At 44.3% G+C, this 15,000-nt stretch overlaps 1 protein-coding gene across 1 annotated transcript in view; it reads right to left on the bottom strand.

The window, feature by feature from the left end:
• lama2 (laminin, alpha 2) overlaps positions 1-15,000 on the bottom strand; it is a gene marked incomplete at its 5' end in the record, with an annotated part of 265,649 nt that overhangs the window by 151,297 nt on the left and 99,352 nt on the right. The window contains 1 exon segment of the mRNA XM_083643211.1: positions 14,823-14,987. Coding sequence (XP_083499337.1) covers positions 14,823-14,987 — 165 coding nt within the window.

The raw sequence follows: 15,000 nt of genomic DNA, 5'->3' as shown, positions 1-15,000 counted from the left end.
AGGAGAAGAGGAGATGGGAGGAAGAGAGAAGAAGAGGAGATGGGAGGAAGAGAGGAGAAGAGAAGGAGGAGGAGAGGAGATGGGAGGAAGAGAGGAGAAGAGACGAGGAGAAGAGGAGGAGAAGAGAAGAGAGGAGGAAAGGAAACAAAAAGAAGACAAGAGCGGAAAGAGAACAGAGAGGCAGAATACAACAGCAGGAGAGGAGAAGTATGGGAGAGGAGAAGTATGGGCTGAAACAAGGAAACAATGTCAATGTTTAGGATGGAGTGCACACACACACACGCACGCACGCAGGCACACACACACACACACACACACACACACACACACACACACACACACACACACACACACACGCACACACACAGTAGTGGCCCTATGGGGGCTGGCTAAGCCTGCTATTAACTCTATTAGTGGCCAGAATAAAAAGACTTGCAGGTCAATAGCTGTCAGAAAAAATACATAATCCAGCTGTTAAACCCCCAATCAGGACACTCTTCATGAAAGTGAAGCTTCTGTCAGGCACCATGTGTATTTGTTGGCTGAAAGTCACATGACTTTGACAAACTACGGTGGAATGTCAAGTCAAGTCAAGTCAAGTTTATTTATATAGCCCTAATTCACAAGCATGTCTCAGAGGGCTTCACAGAAAGTATGTCTAGCTAATTCTAGCTAACACACAGTAACAAGAATATACAGAATAAAGATAACATTAGAACAATTGATAATATAGAAAATATAGGAATGAGGGGAGAGCAGAGGAGAGCGCAGGAGAAGGGAGAATAGCAGGGGGAATGTGAGAGAGTGATGGGGTGGGGAGGGTATAGGAGGTGGGGAGGAGCAAGAGGAGAGAGCAGGAGAGGGGAAGGGAGGGGAGGTGTGGGGGAGAAGAGAGCAGGGGGAAGGAGGAGGTGGGGAGAGAATGAGCAATATAGACGGAGGAGAGGGGGGAGGTGGGGAGAAGATAGGAGGAGGAGGAGGAGAGAAGGAGAGATGGGGGTGCAGGGGAGGGAGAGCCAGGGTAGAGAAGCAGGGGGAGCGTCCCACATCCCCCCCCCCCCCCCCAGAGGGGACAGAGAGGAGTGCAGGGGAAGGAGTGCAGGGGGAGAGGAGGAGAGAACAGAGAAGGAGAGGTGGGAGGGTGCAGGGGGAACGCGGGAGGAGGAGGCGGGGGAGGGAACAGACCTCTCCGCCCCCTCCTCCCCCCCCCCCCCCCCGAGAGGACAGAGAGGAGGAGAGAGCAGAGAAGGAGAGGTGGGGGGGTGTAGGGGAAGGAGTGCAGGGGGAATGTGAGAGAGGGGAGAGGACAGGGAGGAGGAGAGAACAGAGAAGGAGAGGTGGGAGGGTGCAGGGGAGGGAGAGCAGGGGGAACGTGGGAAGGGGCGGCGGGGGAGGGAAGAGCATGGAAAGAGAGGGGGCGGAGGGGGAGTGGGAAATGTGGGAATGTGAATGCAGGACGGAAACACGATTTCATGACTTCAAATTCTCAGCCAATCAAGGACCACATGGCCCGACCTGACCTGACCCCACACCAGAGGGGAAACTTGGGAAATACGGTTGATAACGTCCATGTGCTTGCATCCTCTGTGCGAAGCCTTATCGCTATTGTCTGAGAGAGTGACAACAGAGCGGACAAACAGAGGCACAAGATTGATTATCACTGTAAGCAAAGAATAGGAACAAGAGAGAGAGAGAGAGAGAGAGGAAGGGGGGGGAGGGAGGACGAGTAGAGCAAAGTTACAGTGAGATTTCATCCATGGCCTATGGGGAGGAGGGGGGGGCGGAGAGGGGAGAGAGGCCTGAAATCAGTCAATATTAAGGGCGAGATATAGTCGAGCGAGGCACCGCGAGGCAGACCCTCCGCAGATCGCGCGCGAGCTCCGTGCAGGCACCGTGCAGGCACCGTGCAGGCACCGTGCAGGCACCGTGCAGGCACCGTGCAGGCACCGTGCAGGCACCGTGCAGGCACCGAGGCATTTATGGTCATTGCTGCAGCCAAGTGATCATCATGTTGTTACATTGATACAGTGATAAGTGAGAAACGGCCCATTGAAAGTGACAATGAAAAGCCATTATGTGCAGTGCTGCAGTTTCACTCTCAAACTCCCTCATGAACACACATGAACACAATCACCAAACTTGTTTTTACTGCGTTTCAGTTTTTACAGTGTTTCAGTTTTAAGCCCTGTGCTGCTTTATCTCTCAACACAGCACATTTACTTGAAATGACAAAAAATGAACAGTTACAAATCAAAGTTTGACCACATGGGTCAAGAAATGTGGTTAAAACACGGCTCAGTGGACTTAGTTCTTCATTCCTCTCCCTGTGTCTCTTGCAAAGCGCAGCGCGCACCGTGAGCTGCTCTAGCGGTTGCGGAGGATGCCTGATGCAAAGGATGTGAGAATATATTGGGAAAGACATGTTGGTTTATATTCCTGTAACGTGGCCTATTTGTAAAATTCCTTAATATTCCCTGACGTCCTCAGACAATTGATCAAATGTGCTGGTTTGTCTTGGATCAATAGCCTTTTTGTAACCTCTACATGAAAAAACTGAGCTTATAAGGGTTGTAAAATCAATCAAAAAGACACCAACAAGAAAAAATAAATAAAAGAAAGATCTTGCAATACATTGATACACTTGTACTGTACCAAAAGACCAATGAATAGATCAACAAAGTACATTTTATCAAATTACTTTTCATGCATACTCGCAATGTTGGCTGCTGATGCGTTACTCCGTAACATATTACAGTTAGGTTATTACTTTTCTGCTAATGGATAATTTCACAGAGAACTTTTTCAATTTCAGCGTGATCACCAATCACAAAACAGCCCCCCCCTTTCTGCTATCATCCCCTCTAAACATCAAATTGAGGGTGTTATCCAAAAATTAAATCCTTCCACCGTGCCTTGATTCGTTTTGCTCATAATTAACTGTCGTCTTCTCACGCCGAGCCGAGATGACAAATGACAGAAAAAGTTTTCTTTCTCTGGGTGGAAATGTTCTCGTCGCTTCGCTTTGGTTTGATCCAGCGGAAGGAAGAGAAAAAACAACTGACACCAGCCCTTTGGTTTCTCTGATCAGAGGAAACTGACTCCTCCTGATCAGAGCACACAGAGAAACTGATTCCTCCTGATCAGAGTACACAGACAAACTGACTCCTCCTGATCAGAGCACACAGAGAAACTGATTCCTCCTGATCAGAGTACACAGACAAACTGATTCCTCCTGATCAGAGTACACAGACAAACTGATTCCTCCTGATCAGAGCACACAGACAAACTGACTCCTCCTGATCAGAGTACACAGACAAACTGACTCCTCCTGATCAGAGTACACAGACAAACTGACTCCTCCTGATCAGAGTACACAGACAAACTGACTCCTCCTGATCAGAGTACACAGACAAACTGACTCCTCCTGATCAGAGTACACAGACAAACTGATTCCTCCTGATCAGAGCACACAGAGAAACTGATTCCTCCTGATCAGAGTACACAGACAAACTGACTCCTCCTGATCAGAGTACACAGACAAACTGACTCCTCCTGATCAGAGTACACAGACAAACTGACTCCTCCTGATCAGAGTACACAGACAAACTGACTCCTCCTGATCAGAGTACACAGACAAACTGACTCCTCCTGATCAGAGTACACAGACAAACTGACTCCTCCTGATCAGAGTACACAGACAAACTGACTCCTCCTGATCAGAGTACACAGAGAAACTGACTCCTCCTGATCAGAGTACACAGACAAACTGACTCCTCCTGATCAGAGTACACAGACAAATGGACTCCTACTGATTTTGGCAGTAAAATAGATGCAACCACCAACTATCAGAAAAGCACCACAGTAATGGTTTGAAGGGAGTACCATAAACTGTAAAAAGACATGGACGGCGTGCATGTGACCATAGACTGTAAAAAGACATGGACGATGTGGGAATCTTAACATGGGGGGGGGGTGAGTGGGGAACGACTGGCTTTTGTAGCCAGCCTCAAGTGGCCATTCGAGGAATTGCAGGTTTTGATACTTCCACATTCGCATCAATGCGACCAAGCAAAAGCTGCCACCTTGGGGAGTACATTACTTTGGAAATGAGCAATGTGGTAAGTAATGGCTAACATAAATTTGCACTTTTCTGAGTGCACAACATAACATGCTGCTTCTCACAAACACGTTTTCCAATCTGCATTTCAAATGTCCATTTAGGCAGGCAGTGGCAAGCAGGTAGATCAGTATAGTAGTATAGGAGAGAGAGAGAGAGAGAGAGAGAGAGAGAGAGAGAGAGAGAGAGAGAGGATATAGAAAATCATCTTTCAGGAAATGAAAACCAGATTGCCACCAAAACCTCAGAATACAAACTCCTCTTAACCCCCCACCCCCACACACACACACACACACACACACACACAAATGCCCACAGAAACAGAGAAATATAACCACACGCACAAATCCACCTGGGTCGTCTGTCTGATGCCTGTGGTTGTTTACTCTTGGTATCGGGAGTTTTCACTCGTCTGTTTATCTACCGGTTACATGTGCACGCGCACACGCACGCACGCACGCGCGCACACACACACACACACACACACACACACACACACACACACACACACACACACACACACACACACACACACACACACACAAACAAAGTATTGTTATTCCTAGCAGTGGGGTTATATTGGCTCCAGATGGACCAACAGACAGCGGAATGTAGAAAAACATACGACTACACTGACCCTCTGTGTTTGACTGTGTGTGTGTGTGTGTGTGTGTGTGTGTGTGTGTGTGTGTGTGTTGTGTGTGTGTGTCTGTGTGCATAATGTTGGGAAAGCGAAAGCAGGTCACAAAATAGCAGGGAAGCCAAAATGTGCACACTTTAGCTGAAATGTTTTCCATAAGGCGAAATTCAACGCTACTTCAATCGATGACATCGCCAATCTGTGATGTCCCCTAGAGACACTTTCTGGAGCTGTTCCATTGACTGCATGGTTGTAGCATTGGAGACTGATTTTCTGGGAGAATAAAATGTCCCTATGAGCCTTTTCATCCGAGTGAAGTCTTTCAGCCTTCACTATACTCATTAGCAATGGGAATCACAAGTTTCATCACGATACGATATTATATAGATTCAACAACAACAACAATATGATATTTGCTGATATCACAAAGTCTGCCACAATACGATATCGATTTGATTCAGGCGCATGCGATTTAATGCAATCAGTTACTTTTATATCAATCTGGGATCCCATCGGTTAAACAACAAAAAAAAAAGTTTTTTTTCTCTAACCACTGGGGGCAGCCCCGTTTCAATGTGGTGCAACAGGAACTCAAGAGGTGCGGTCAGCAGCGGAAGAAAATCCTTTTCCGCTCCCTGCAAGCTCTGCCATTGCCTCCAACCGACCGGCTCTGCCCATTAATGCATTTATTTTCCGCTCCCTGGGTGTCGCTCTCAAATCCGTCGCTATGAAACAACAACTCTAGCTCGTTGCTAGTGTAGCGTTAGGCCGGCTCCGAACTCGGGACCTCTGCCTTGCGAGGCTTAAAGTGTAACTAACCCCCAAAACACTTTTTTTCAGCTTTTAACCAATATATATGACTTTGGGGGTGGTGTGTGAAGAATTATGGTCAAAATTTACACATTTGAGACCAAACTGTTGCCATTATACCATTTGTATCATTTTTCAGCAGCATAACTGGCATAAGTGCCCTCTATGGGTGGAACACTGCTTTTGTTTTGCCCTCAAATGAATGGGAGATTTGGTACAACCTGACGTCACGTTGTCACGTTGTCACGTTGTCACGTTGTATTAGTGATGAACTGTGATGCTGAATGTTGTTTACAGCAACACAAACACATTAGTGATGAACTGTGATGCTGAATGTTGTTTACAGCAACACAAACACATTAGAGATGAACTGTGATGCTCAATGTTGTTTACAGCAACACAAACACATTAGAGATGAACTGTGATGCTGAATGTTGTTTACAGCAACACAAACACATTAGTGATGAACTGTGATGCTCAATGTTGTTTACAGCAACACAAACACATTAGAGATGAACTGTGATGCTCAATGTTGTTTACAGCAACACAAACACATTAGTGATGAACTGTGATGCTCAATGTTGTTTACAGCAACACAAACACATTAGAGATGAACTGTGATGCTCAATGTTGTTTACAGCAACACAAACACATTAGAGATGAACTGTGATGCTGAATGTTGTTTACAGCAACACAAACACATTAGTGATGAACTGTGATGCTCAATGTTGTTTACAGCAACACAAACACATTAGAGATGAACTGTGATGCTGAATGTTGTTTACAGCAACACAAACACATTAGAGATGAACTGTGATGCTGAATGTTGTTTACAGCAACACAAACACATTAGAGATGAACTGTGATGCTCAATGTTGTTTACAGCAACACAAACACATTAGAGATGAACTGTGATGCTGAATGTTGTTTACAGCAACACAAACACATTAGTGATGAACTGTGATGCTCAATGTTGTTTACAGCAACACAAACACATTAGTGATGAACTGTGATGCTCAATGTTGTTTACAGCAACACAAACACATTAGTGATGAACTGTGATGCTGAATGTTGTTTACAGCAACACAAACACATTCGTGATGAACTGTGATGCTCAATGTTGTTTACAGCAACACAAACACATTAGAGATGAACTGTGATGCTGAATGTTGTTTACAGCAACACAAACACATTAGAGATGAACTGTGATGCTGAATGTTGTTTACAGCAACACAAACACATTAGAGATGAACTGTGATGCTCAATGTTGTTTACAGCAACACAAACACATTAGAGATGAACTGTGATGCTGAATGTTGTTTACAGCAACACAAACACATTAGTGATGAACTGTGATGCTCAATGTTGTTTACAGCAACACAAACACATTAGTGATGAACTGTGATGCTCAATGTTGTTTACAGCAACACAAACACATTAGTGATGAACTGTGATGCTCAATGTTGTTTAGAGCAACACAAACACATTAGTGATGAACTGTGATGCTCAATGTTGTTTACAGCAACACAAACACATTAGAGATTAACTGTGATGCTCAATGTTGTTTACAGCAACACAAACACATTAGTGATTAACTGTGATGCTCAATGTTGTTTACAGCAACACAAACGCATTAGTGATTAACTGTGATGCTCAATGTTGTTTACAGCAACACAAACACATTAGAGATTAACTGTGATGCTCAATGTTGTTTACAGCAACACAAACACATTAGTGATGAACTGTGACGCTCAACGTTGTTTACAGCAACACAAACACATTAGTGATGAACTGTGATGCTCAATGTTGTTTACAGCAACACAAACACATTAGTGATTAACTGTGATGCTCAATGTTGTTTACAGCAACACAAACGCATTAGCGATGAACTGTGATGCTCAATGTTGTTTACAGCAAGACAAACGCATTAGCGATGAACTGTGATGATCAATGTTGTTTACAGCAACACAAACACATTAGTGATGAACTGTGATGCTCAATGTTGTTTACAGCAACACAAACACATTAGAGATTAACTGTGATGCTCAATGTTGTTTACAGCAACACAAACACATTAGTGATGAACTGTGATGCTCAATGTTGTTTACAGCAACACAAACACATTAGCGATGAACTGTGATGCTCAATGTTGTTTACAGCAACACAAACGCATTAGAGATGAACTGTGATGCTCAATGTTGTTTACAGCAACACAAACACATTAGTGATGAACTGTGATGCTCAATGTTGTTTACAGCAACACAAACACATTAGTGATGAACTGTGATGCTCAATGTTGTTTACAGCAACACAAACACATTAGTGATGAACTGTGATGCTCAATGTTGTTTAGAGCAACACAAACACATTAGAGATGAACTGTGATGCTCAATGTTGTTTACAGCAACACAAACACATTAGTGATGAACTGTGATGCTCAATGTTGTTTAGAGCAACACAAACACATTAGTGATGAACTGTGATGCTCAATGTTGTTTACAGCAACACAAACACATTAGTGATGAACTGTGATGCTGAATGTTGTTTACAGCAACACAAACACATTAGAGATGAACTGTGATGCTCAATGTTGTTTACAGCAACACAAACGCATTAGCGATGAACTGTGATGCTCAATGTTGTTTACAGCAACACAAACACATTAGTGATGAACTGTGATGCTCAATGTTGTTTACAGCAACACAAACACATTAGCGATGAACTGTGATGCTCAATGTTGTTTTGGCCATCGAGAAATGGAACAAACCTGCTCAGATCAATGTAAAGGCATTGTTACAGCAAGTCCTTAACATCCACTCTCGCTCCCTTGCTACTTTTTCATATGCTGTTGCTGCTTAGCTGCCGTATAGCCTATCAGAATGATAGATCTGTGTGCAGTGTACATGCAAAGAGGAGCGCAGAGAGGAGGGGGAGAGGAGATGGGATGGGGGGAGGTCCATCTCGAGCAATGGAGACTAGATTAGAAAAGGCACTATAAACAACTCCTCCACACACACATACAGTATACACACACACGCACACACACACACACACACACACACACACACACACACACACACACACACACACACACGCACACTACATTATTCTGTCTGATAAGGCACAGCTCAGCAGCTTGGTAGCGGCTGATATTCCTCTCAGAGTAAAGGGGGACATTTTGGTCAGCACATAGTTTAGAGCTGCACTATGAAGACAGATTTCATTCATCAGAAACAGCCAGGTGTCGCCCTCTGTAGCCCAGGTGAAGTAGGGGCATTTTTCTGAGCGCCTTGCTATCTCTGCCTGGAGGAATGGATTTGGAAAAAAAATAAAATCTGTGGCTGATGTGACTGTCTTTCGGAGGCTGTGAGGGACTCATTTTTAAAGCTAGCGTGATGATCTTTATACCATATGAAAATGGAAGACCCAAGAAATCGATTGGTACCAAACATGTCAACCTAGCATGTCAAGAAAGGGGCTAAATAATGCTCAAAATTTTGGCGAGGGAAAAAACTGGCATGGCCATTTTCAAAGAGGTCCCTTGACCTCTCACCTCAAGACTGAATGAGAATGGATTCTATGGGTAGGGTTAGGGTTATGCAACTTGAGTTGCATGCACTTTCTGTTAGAAAGGTGTCTTTCCCTTTTCCCCTTTGAAAATGTTTTAAGCTTTTTTTCCAATCAACTCTAAATCTAACTAATAAAAGTTTTAATAAAAGTTCTAATAGCTAACAGTTTTATTATTTTGAAATGTTATTTTAGATTTAGAATGTAAATTGTCTATAGAATAAAATACATTTTAATGTCATGTAATTTCCCATAACGTCAACATTTATTTTTGGCCCACGGCCCTCCATCCAGATTTTGGCCCTTCATAGGAAAGAATTTGGGCCCCTCTTTTCTATGGTTTCAATGTGTTTTTGAGCTTGCTTGCGCTCTCTCTCTCTCTCTCTCTCTCTCTCTCTTTCTCTCTCTCCCTCTCGCTTCCTCTCTCTCCCTCTCGCTTCCTCTCTCTCTCATCCCTCCTTTCAGTGCCAAACAAAGCAAAGTGTAAAAACATTATTTTAACAGAGCGTGATTTGATGGCTCTCCTTGCCAATGAGCAGTCATTGGACCTACGATGAACTGCCCAATGAACATCAGCGGAACGCTTCTGGACCAATGAGCATCCATGAACCGTGCTAACAGGCCAATGAGCATCCTCACTGCTGATGATAGGAAATGATGCGAGAGAATGGAGGATTTTGTGTCACACACACACACACACACACACACACACACACACACACTGTATAATATACTCACTGGTCACTTCCAATGCCATGGTTAAAATGATAGACTACTGTGTGTGTGTGTGTGTGTGTGTGTGTGTGTGTGTGTGTGTGTGTGTGTGTGTGTGTGTGTGTGTGTGTGTGTGTGTGTGTGTGTGTGTGTGTGTGTGTGCGTGCGCGTCTGTGTGTCTGTGTGCATGTAGCCATGTTTCCATTCAGATTTTGCACAAATTCTAAGCGAACTTTTGAAAAGTCGTCAATCTTAACATTTGAATCAAATGTATCTCCACAAAATGGCTGTTAAGCAAATGAGTAGGCTGTGTGGGGGGTGACACAAGATCCTAGATGGAGAGTGATTTCCAATGGTTACTTCTCCTAGAAGAAGTCACAGTAATAATTATGTCTCCAGCTTATGACTCGTTTGCTACATCAGAACCATGGGTGAAATGCGTGAGTACTGGGCGGTACACAGTGCCATTAAAATATTTGGTGCCGGTACACAGTACCGGGAAGAGGGGACAGAGTGACACAGCAGCTGCCCGTCAATCAAAACCCACAGAAGTCGCCACGATGGCATTTCCAACAAGGAAACACATCTGCTGACATTATGTCAACATAAACAACAGTTAGTTTTCTTATAAATTGCTTCTAACTTCTACAAAAGCCTGTCCCGTTCCCAGCATGATGTCAGATCCATGGACAACATTGCATGCGGCAGCGCATTGGGAGCACATGTTAATTGACCGCATGTGCAGTGTGCAGTGAGAAGCCTAAAGTGGACTTACCCTTTGTGTGCCTTCATGCAGTCAGCCAAGCAGTAATTTACTTTGGTTACTGTACATATTCACCTTCCAGATGGGTTCCAGAAGAAAAGAATGCTTTTAAATGAGCCGTTTGATAAAACGATGTATAAGCCTATTAATAAAAATGCTTCTAAATGAGCCATTTAATAATACAACTGTTAATTAAATTGACAAATGAAAATTATGAATTAATGCTGATGATTTGCAAAATGAAATTTACAATGTGTCTTTTTTAAATCCATTTTCATATTCTTGCTTATAAATTTTCATATCATTTGTCCTTTGCACAATTAATTTTCGGCCTTACTTTACTATTGGACAACTGTTTTACTTAAAGCACAAGCACAAGTGTGCCACACTATACATAACTATTTTAATATAACTGGTTAATTAAGTAGTAACTTGCACCATTTAAATAAATCCTTTGCTATAGACTACATGATGTCACGTGTTTCTAATTTCTACACCATACAGGTGTTCAAAAATGATGCGTGTGTTCAGGGAGTCAGGGACGCATGAAGCTGGGGTGGGACGAGAACAATGACGTGATGAAGGTTGGGCTAGTAGTACCGGCAAGAACTTCAATCCACTTTCACCCCCGATCAGAACTTATTTTGCACATTAACTGTGTTTAGAAAAAGGCAAAAACCACCACAAGCGAGCGGAACAAACTTTTTTGTGAAATTGAGGAAGTTTTTTTCGAATGTAGCCATCAACCTTTTCTAATGGACTTCAAATGCACATCAAAACACATTGATGGAAACATGGCTTGCTTGTGTGTGTGTGTGTGTGTGTGTGTGTGTGTGTGTGTGTGTGTGTGTGTGTGTGTGTGTGTGTGTGTGTGTGTGTGTGTGTGTGTGTGCTGTGCTGTGCGCACGTGTGAAAGTGAAAGAGTCAGGTAGTCAAGTCACATAACATGATCAGAGATTGAAGCAAAGAATCTCTTCACACCCGCATGTTGCTCCTGGCGCTCACACATACACACACACCCACACACATGTGCGCATGCGCATGCACACACATACACACACACACACACACACACACACACAGGCACACACACACACACACAGGCACGCACGCACGTACGCGTGCGTGCACACACATACACACAGTGGTAATTTGTTTGTTTCCCGTGTTTCGAGGCATTTGGTTCTGCTCTGCTGTCCCTAATGCCTCCAAAACACATCATTATCTGACTTATATAGGCCTGGGAGTGTGTCTGAATGAGTGTGTGTGTGTGTGTGTGTGTGTGTGTGTGTGTGTGTGTGTGTGTGTGTGTGTGTGTGTGTGTGTGTGTGTGTGAGAGAGAGAGAGAGAGAGAGAGAGAGAGAGCGCACACACAGAAAAACAGTTGATTATCGAGTTCAACAGGCGAAACACTGTTTACCCTGAGAGACAGAGGGCGAGAGAGAGGGAGAGAGAGTGGGAGGGAGAGGGGGTGGGAGGGAGAGAGAGGGGGGTTGGAGAGGGAGAGGGATGGAGGGAGAGAGAGGGAGAGAGACAGAGGGGGTAGGAGGGAGGGAGAAACAGTGGGAGTGGGAGGGAGGGAGAGGGAGGGAGAAACAGAGGGAGTGGGAGGGAGAGAGGGGGAGGGAGGGAGAGAGGGAGAGAGAGACCTAGAGGAGCAGAGCAAGGAGGAGCAGCAGGGATGGAGCGATGGTTAGAGGGGTGGAGAGACAGAGGCTCAGACAGAGAATAGAGAAGACAAGCCAGGCCCGCAGGGCACCGCCCGGGTATAATGACATCCAGCCACATCTTCCTCAAACCATGATACCAGACTAGCATCATCATCAGCATCTGTCTGTTGTTGTCCTGGGCTTCAGAAACATGGACTCCAGCTCTCTGCCAGCTGGAGTGCTAACATCCCGTGGTGCCAACATCTAAATGCAAAGGCTAATTTAAATAGTCCCTATGAGGAGCAGCCGGGCTGAGAGGCAGGTAACACACACTCACCTGCCTGGACCAACACCTCCATCCAGGGGAGATGTTTTTAGATCATCAGGGAACAATTATATAGCTACATTTGCCTGGCCTGGTGTTATGTCAGCTTTTACATATCTCCTCATCTATGAAGTCAGTTAGCAGTGACCTGACCTCGTCAATAAAACTTGTTAGATGACACCTTATGGCGCATTTTAACCGCATAGTACTGCAAAGTATCACCTATACTTTCCTCTACTCTACTCTACACCAGTGGTTCTCAAAGTGGGGTCCGGGAACCTCGGTGGGTCCTTGATGGGGTTCCTGGGGGTCCCTAGCAACAATGGGAATAATTTATTTTCACTATAATTCTATCCACAAGTAATACAATAACATAATGTATGACTATTTTGGTCATGGGTTTCATACTTTCAGTAATAAAACATCTAAGAGTAACAATCTTATCAAATGAGGACCCTGGGACAAAACTTTATCAAATGGGTCTAATTTGTGTCTGTTTAGGGGTCCTTGAGGTGAAAAAGCTCCATCTGGCTCACCTCACTTTTTTTTAGCTTTCCACCGGTCAAAAACCGGGACAATCAGTTTTTTTTCTTCACATTTTTACAGAACAATAAACAAACAAGACAAACAAACAAACAGGCTCATCATCCCTAACCTCATTCACTAGTCATTCTTAACCTCGTCAAAGTAGGCCAAAAAGGGGTCCCAGATATTTGAGAACCTTTTAAGCAAGTTGGCTCTCAGGAACCTCAGTCTCTCCATCTGTATAACAGAGATCATGCCTATCAGCCACACCTGAAAAGAAGGTGAAGGAGGACTTCCATTCCTTTAAAATTAGTCTTTTGGCGACAGTTGTGCCCAGTGTCAGAGATTGCTGCACAGTTGTAGGGAAGTTCAAGGTTCAAGGTTACTTTATTTTGTCTCCCAAGGGAGAAATTTGTCTTGGACACAGACCAGCAGCAAACATACACAGTACAGTGCACGACAAACATTAACAATGTGGCACACAGTGACACGTAAATCCCGTCACTCACCGACGTAATAAATAAGACACCTTAACTCCACCTCAGAGCCTTCTACCCCTCTGTCTGCCTTCCGCAAGGAGTCCATTGAGGAGTGTAATTGACAGAGGGACAAAAGAATACTTGTACCTATTATATTTCCACTTATGGACCCCATACCTCCTGCCTGACGGCAGTAACCTATACTCTGGATGAAGTACATGAGAGGGGTCAGACACAATTTTCTTAGCCTGCCCAATGGTAGACTGCTCAAAGATGACCTGGGGAGTAATGGGAGGTGTAGGCATCCCCATAATCTTCCCTGCCATTTTGACCAATCTAAGAATCTCAGTTTTATACTTTACCGTCAGGTTTCCAAACCAGCTTGTGATACCATACCTTAACATGGACTCTATGCTGGCTCTATAAAAGATTAGCATTATATTTCTGCATACACCAAAGAGTCTAAGCCTACGTAAAAAATGAAGGCGCTGGTGTATTCTTGCACATAGATTTGTCACATGAGGGTGCCAGCTCATTTCACCATCAATCTGGACTCCTAGATATTTGTAGGAGGTGACCTGTTTTATGTCATGACCATGTATACCAATCAGGGTGTGGTGACCTATAGACCGGGGATCGACTACAATCTCCTCTGTTTTCCTTACGTTAATTTGTAGGTGATGTGTGTTCAGAGAGGACTCCGAGCAGCCAAAGATGGCGAGTTCTGCCTCTGCTGCAGGGTTACTTTGTATGCCTTAGAGTACCAGTCAAATATTTTGACCCAGAATCCCGTTAGTGAAGGGCAGAACCAGAAGGCGTGAGTTAGCGTGCCCTCTGACACCTGACACCTGTCACACAGTGGTGAGACAGAAGGGAAGATCTTGTGTAATTTATGCTTGGAGTAATGAAGACGATGAGTGACTTTAAATCGGATCAGCTGGTGTCTGCTATTAACTGAGCAGAGTTGTACCACAGACAGACTTCTTTCCCATATAATGTCAGATAAATCAATACCAAGTTCCACCTGCCATGCTTCTCTAATCGTCTCAGTAGAGGCTGTATTGTGGTTGTCAGACAGACATACAGTTCAAATCTGGAGATAAGATGTTTGGAGTGAGGAGGGCTCAGCAATACATCGAAAAAAGCATGCTCATTTGGGAGTGTACAGTCTCAGTTTTTCTTTGATTTTTACCCACAAAAAGGGGAAATTCTTTTTTTTTGCGTGCCTCTAACCTTGTTTCCCAGGTATAGTTCGGGTGCGCTCCAATAGTAGGAGGAGCCGAGATCCGTCACAACGTCCGAGTGGCGGACGCTGAGATAAGGAGGCGTGTGTCTGTGGATAGACCACACCCTCCCTCCCGTCTCTCCAATCAAGTGCCAGCCCGTCAGAGTGGTCTCCTAGACAACCACC

This window comes from Poromitra crassiceps, assembly GCF_964638095.1.
Source record: "Poromitra crassiceps genome assembly, chromosome: 9".
Lineage (NCBI taxonomy): Eukaryota > Metazoa > Chordata > Actinopteri > Beryciformes > Melamphaidae > Poromitra > Poromitra crassiceps.
Note: the sequence above shows the minus strand (reverse complement) of the source record. Positions and strands in the feature narration are given on the sequence as shown.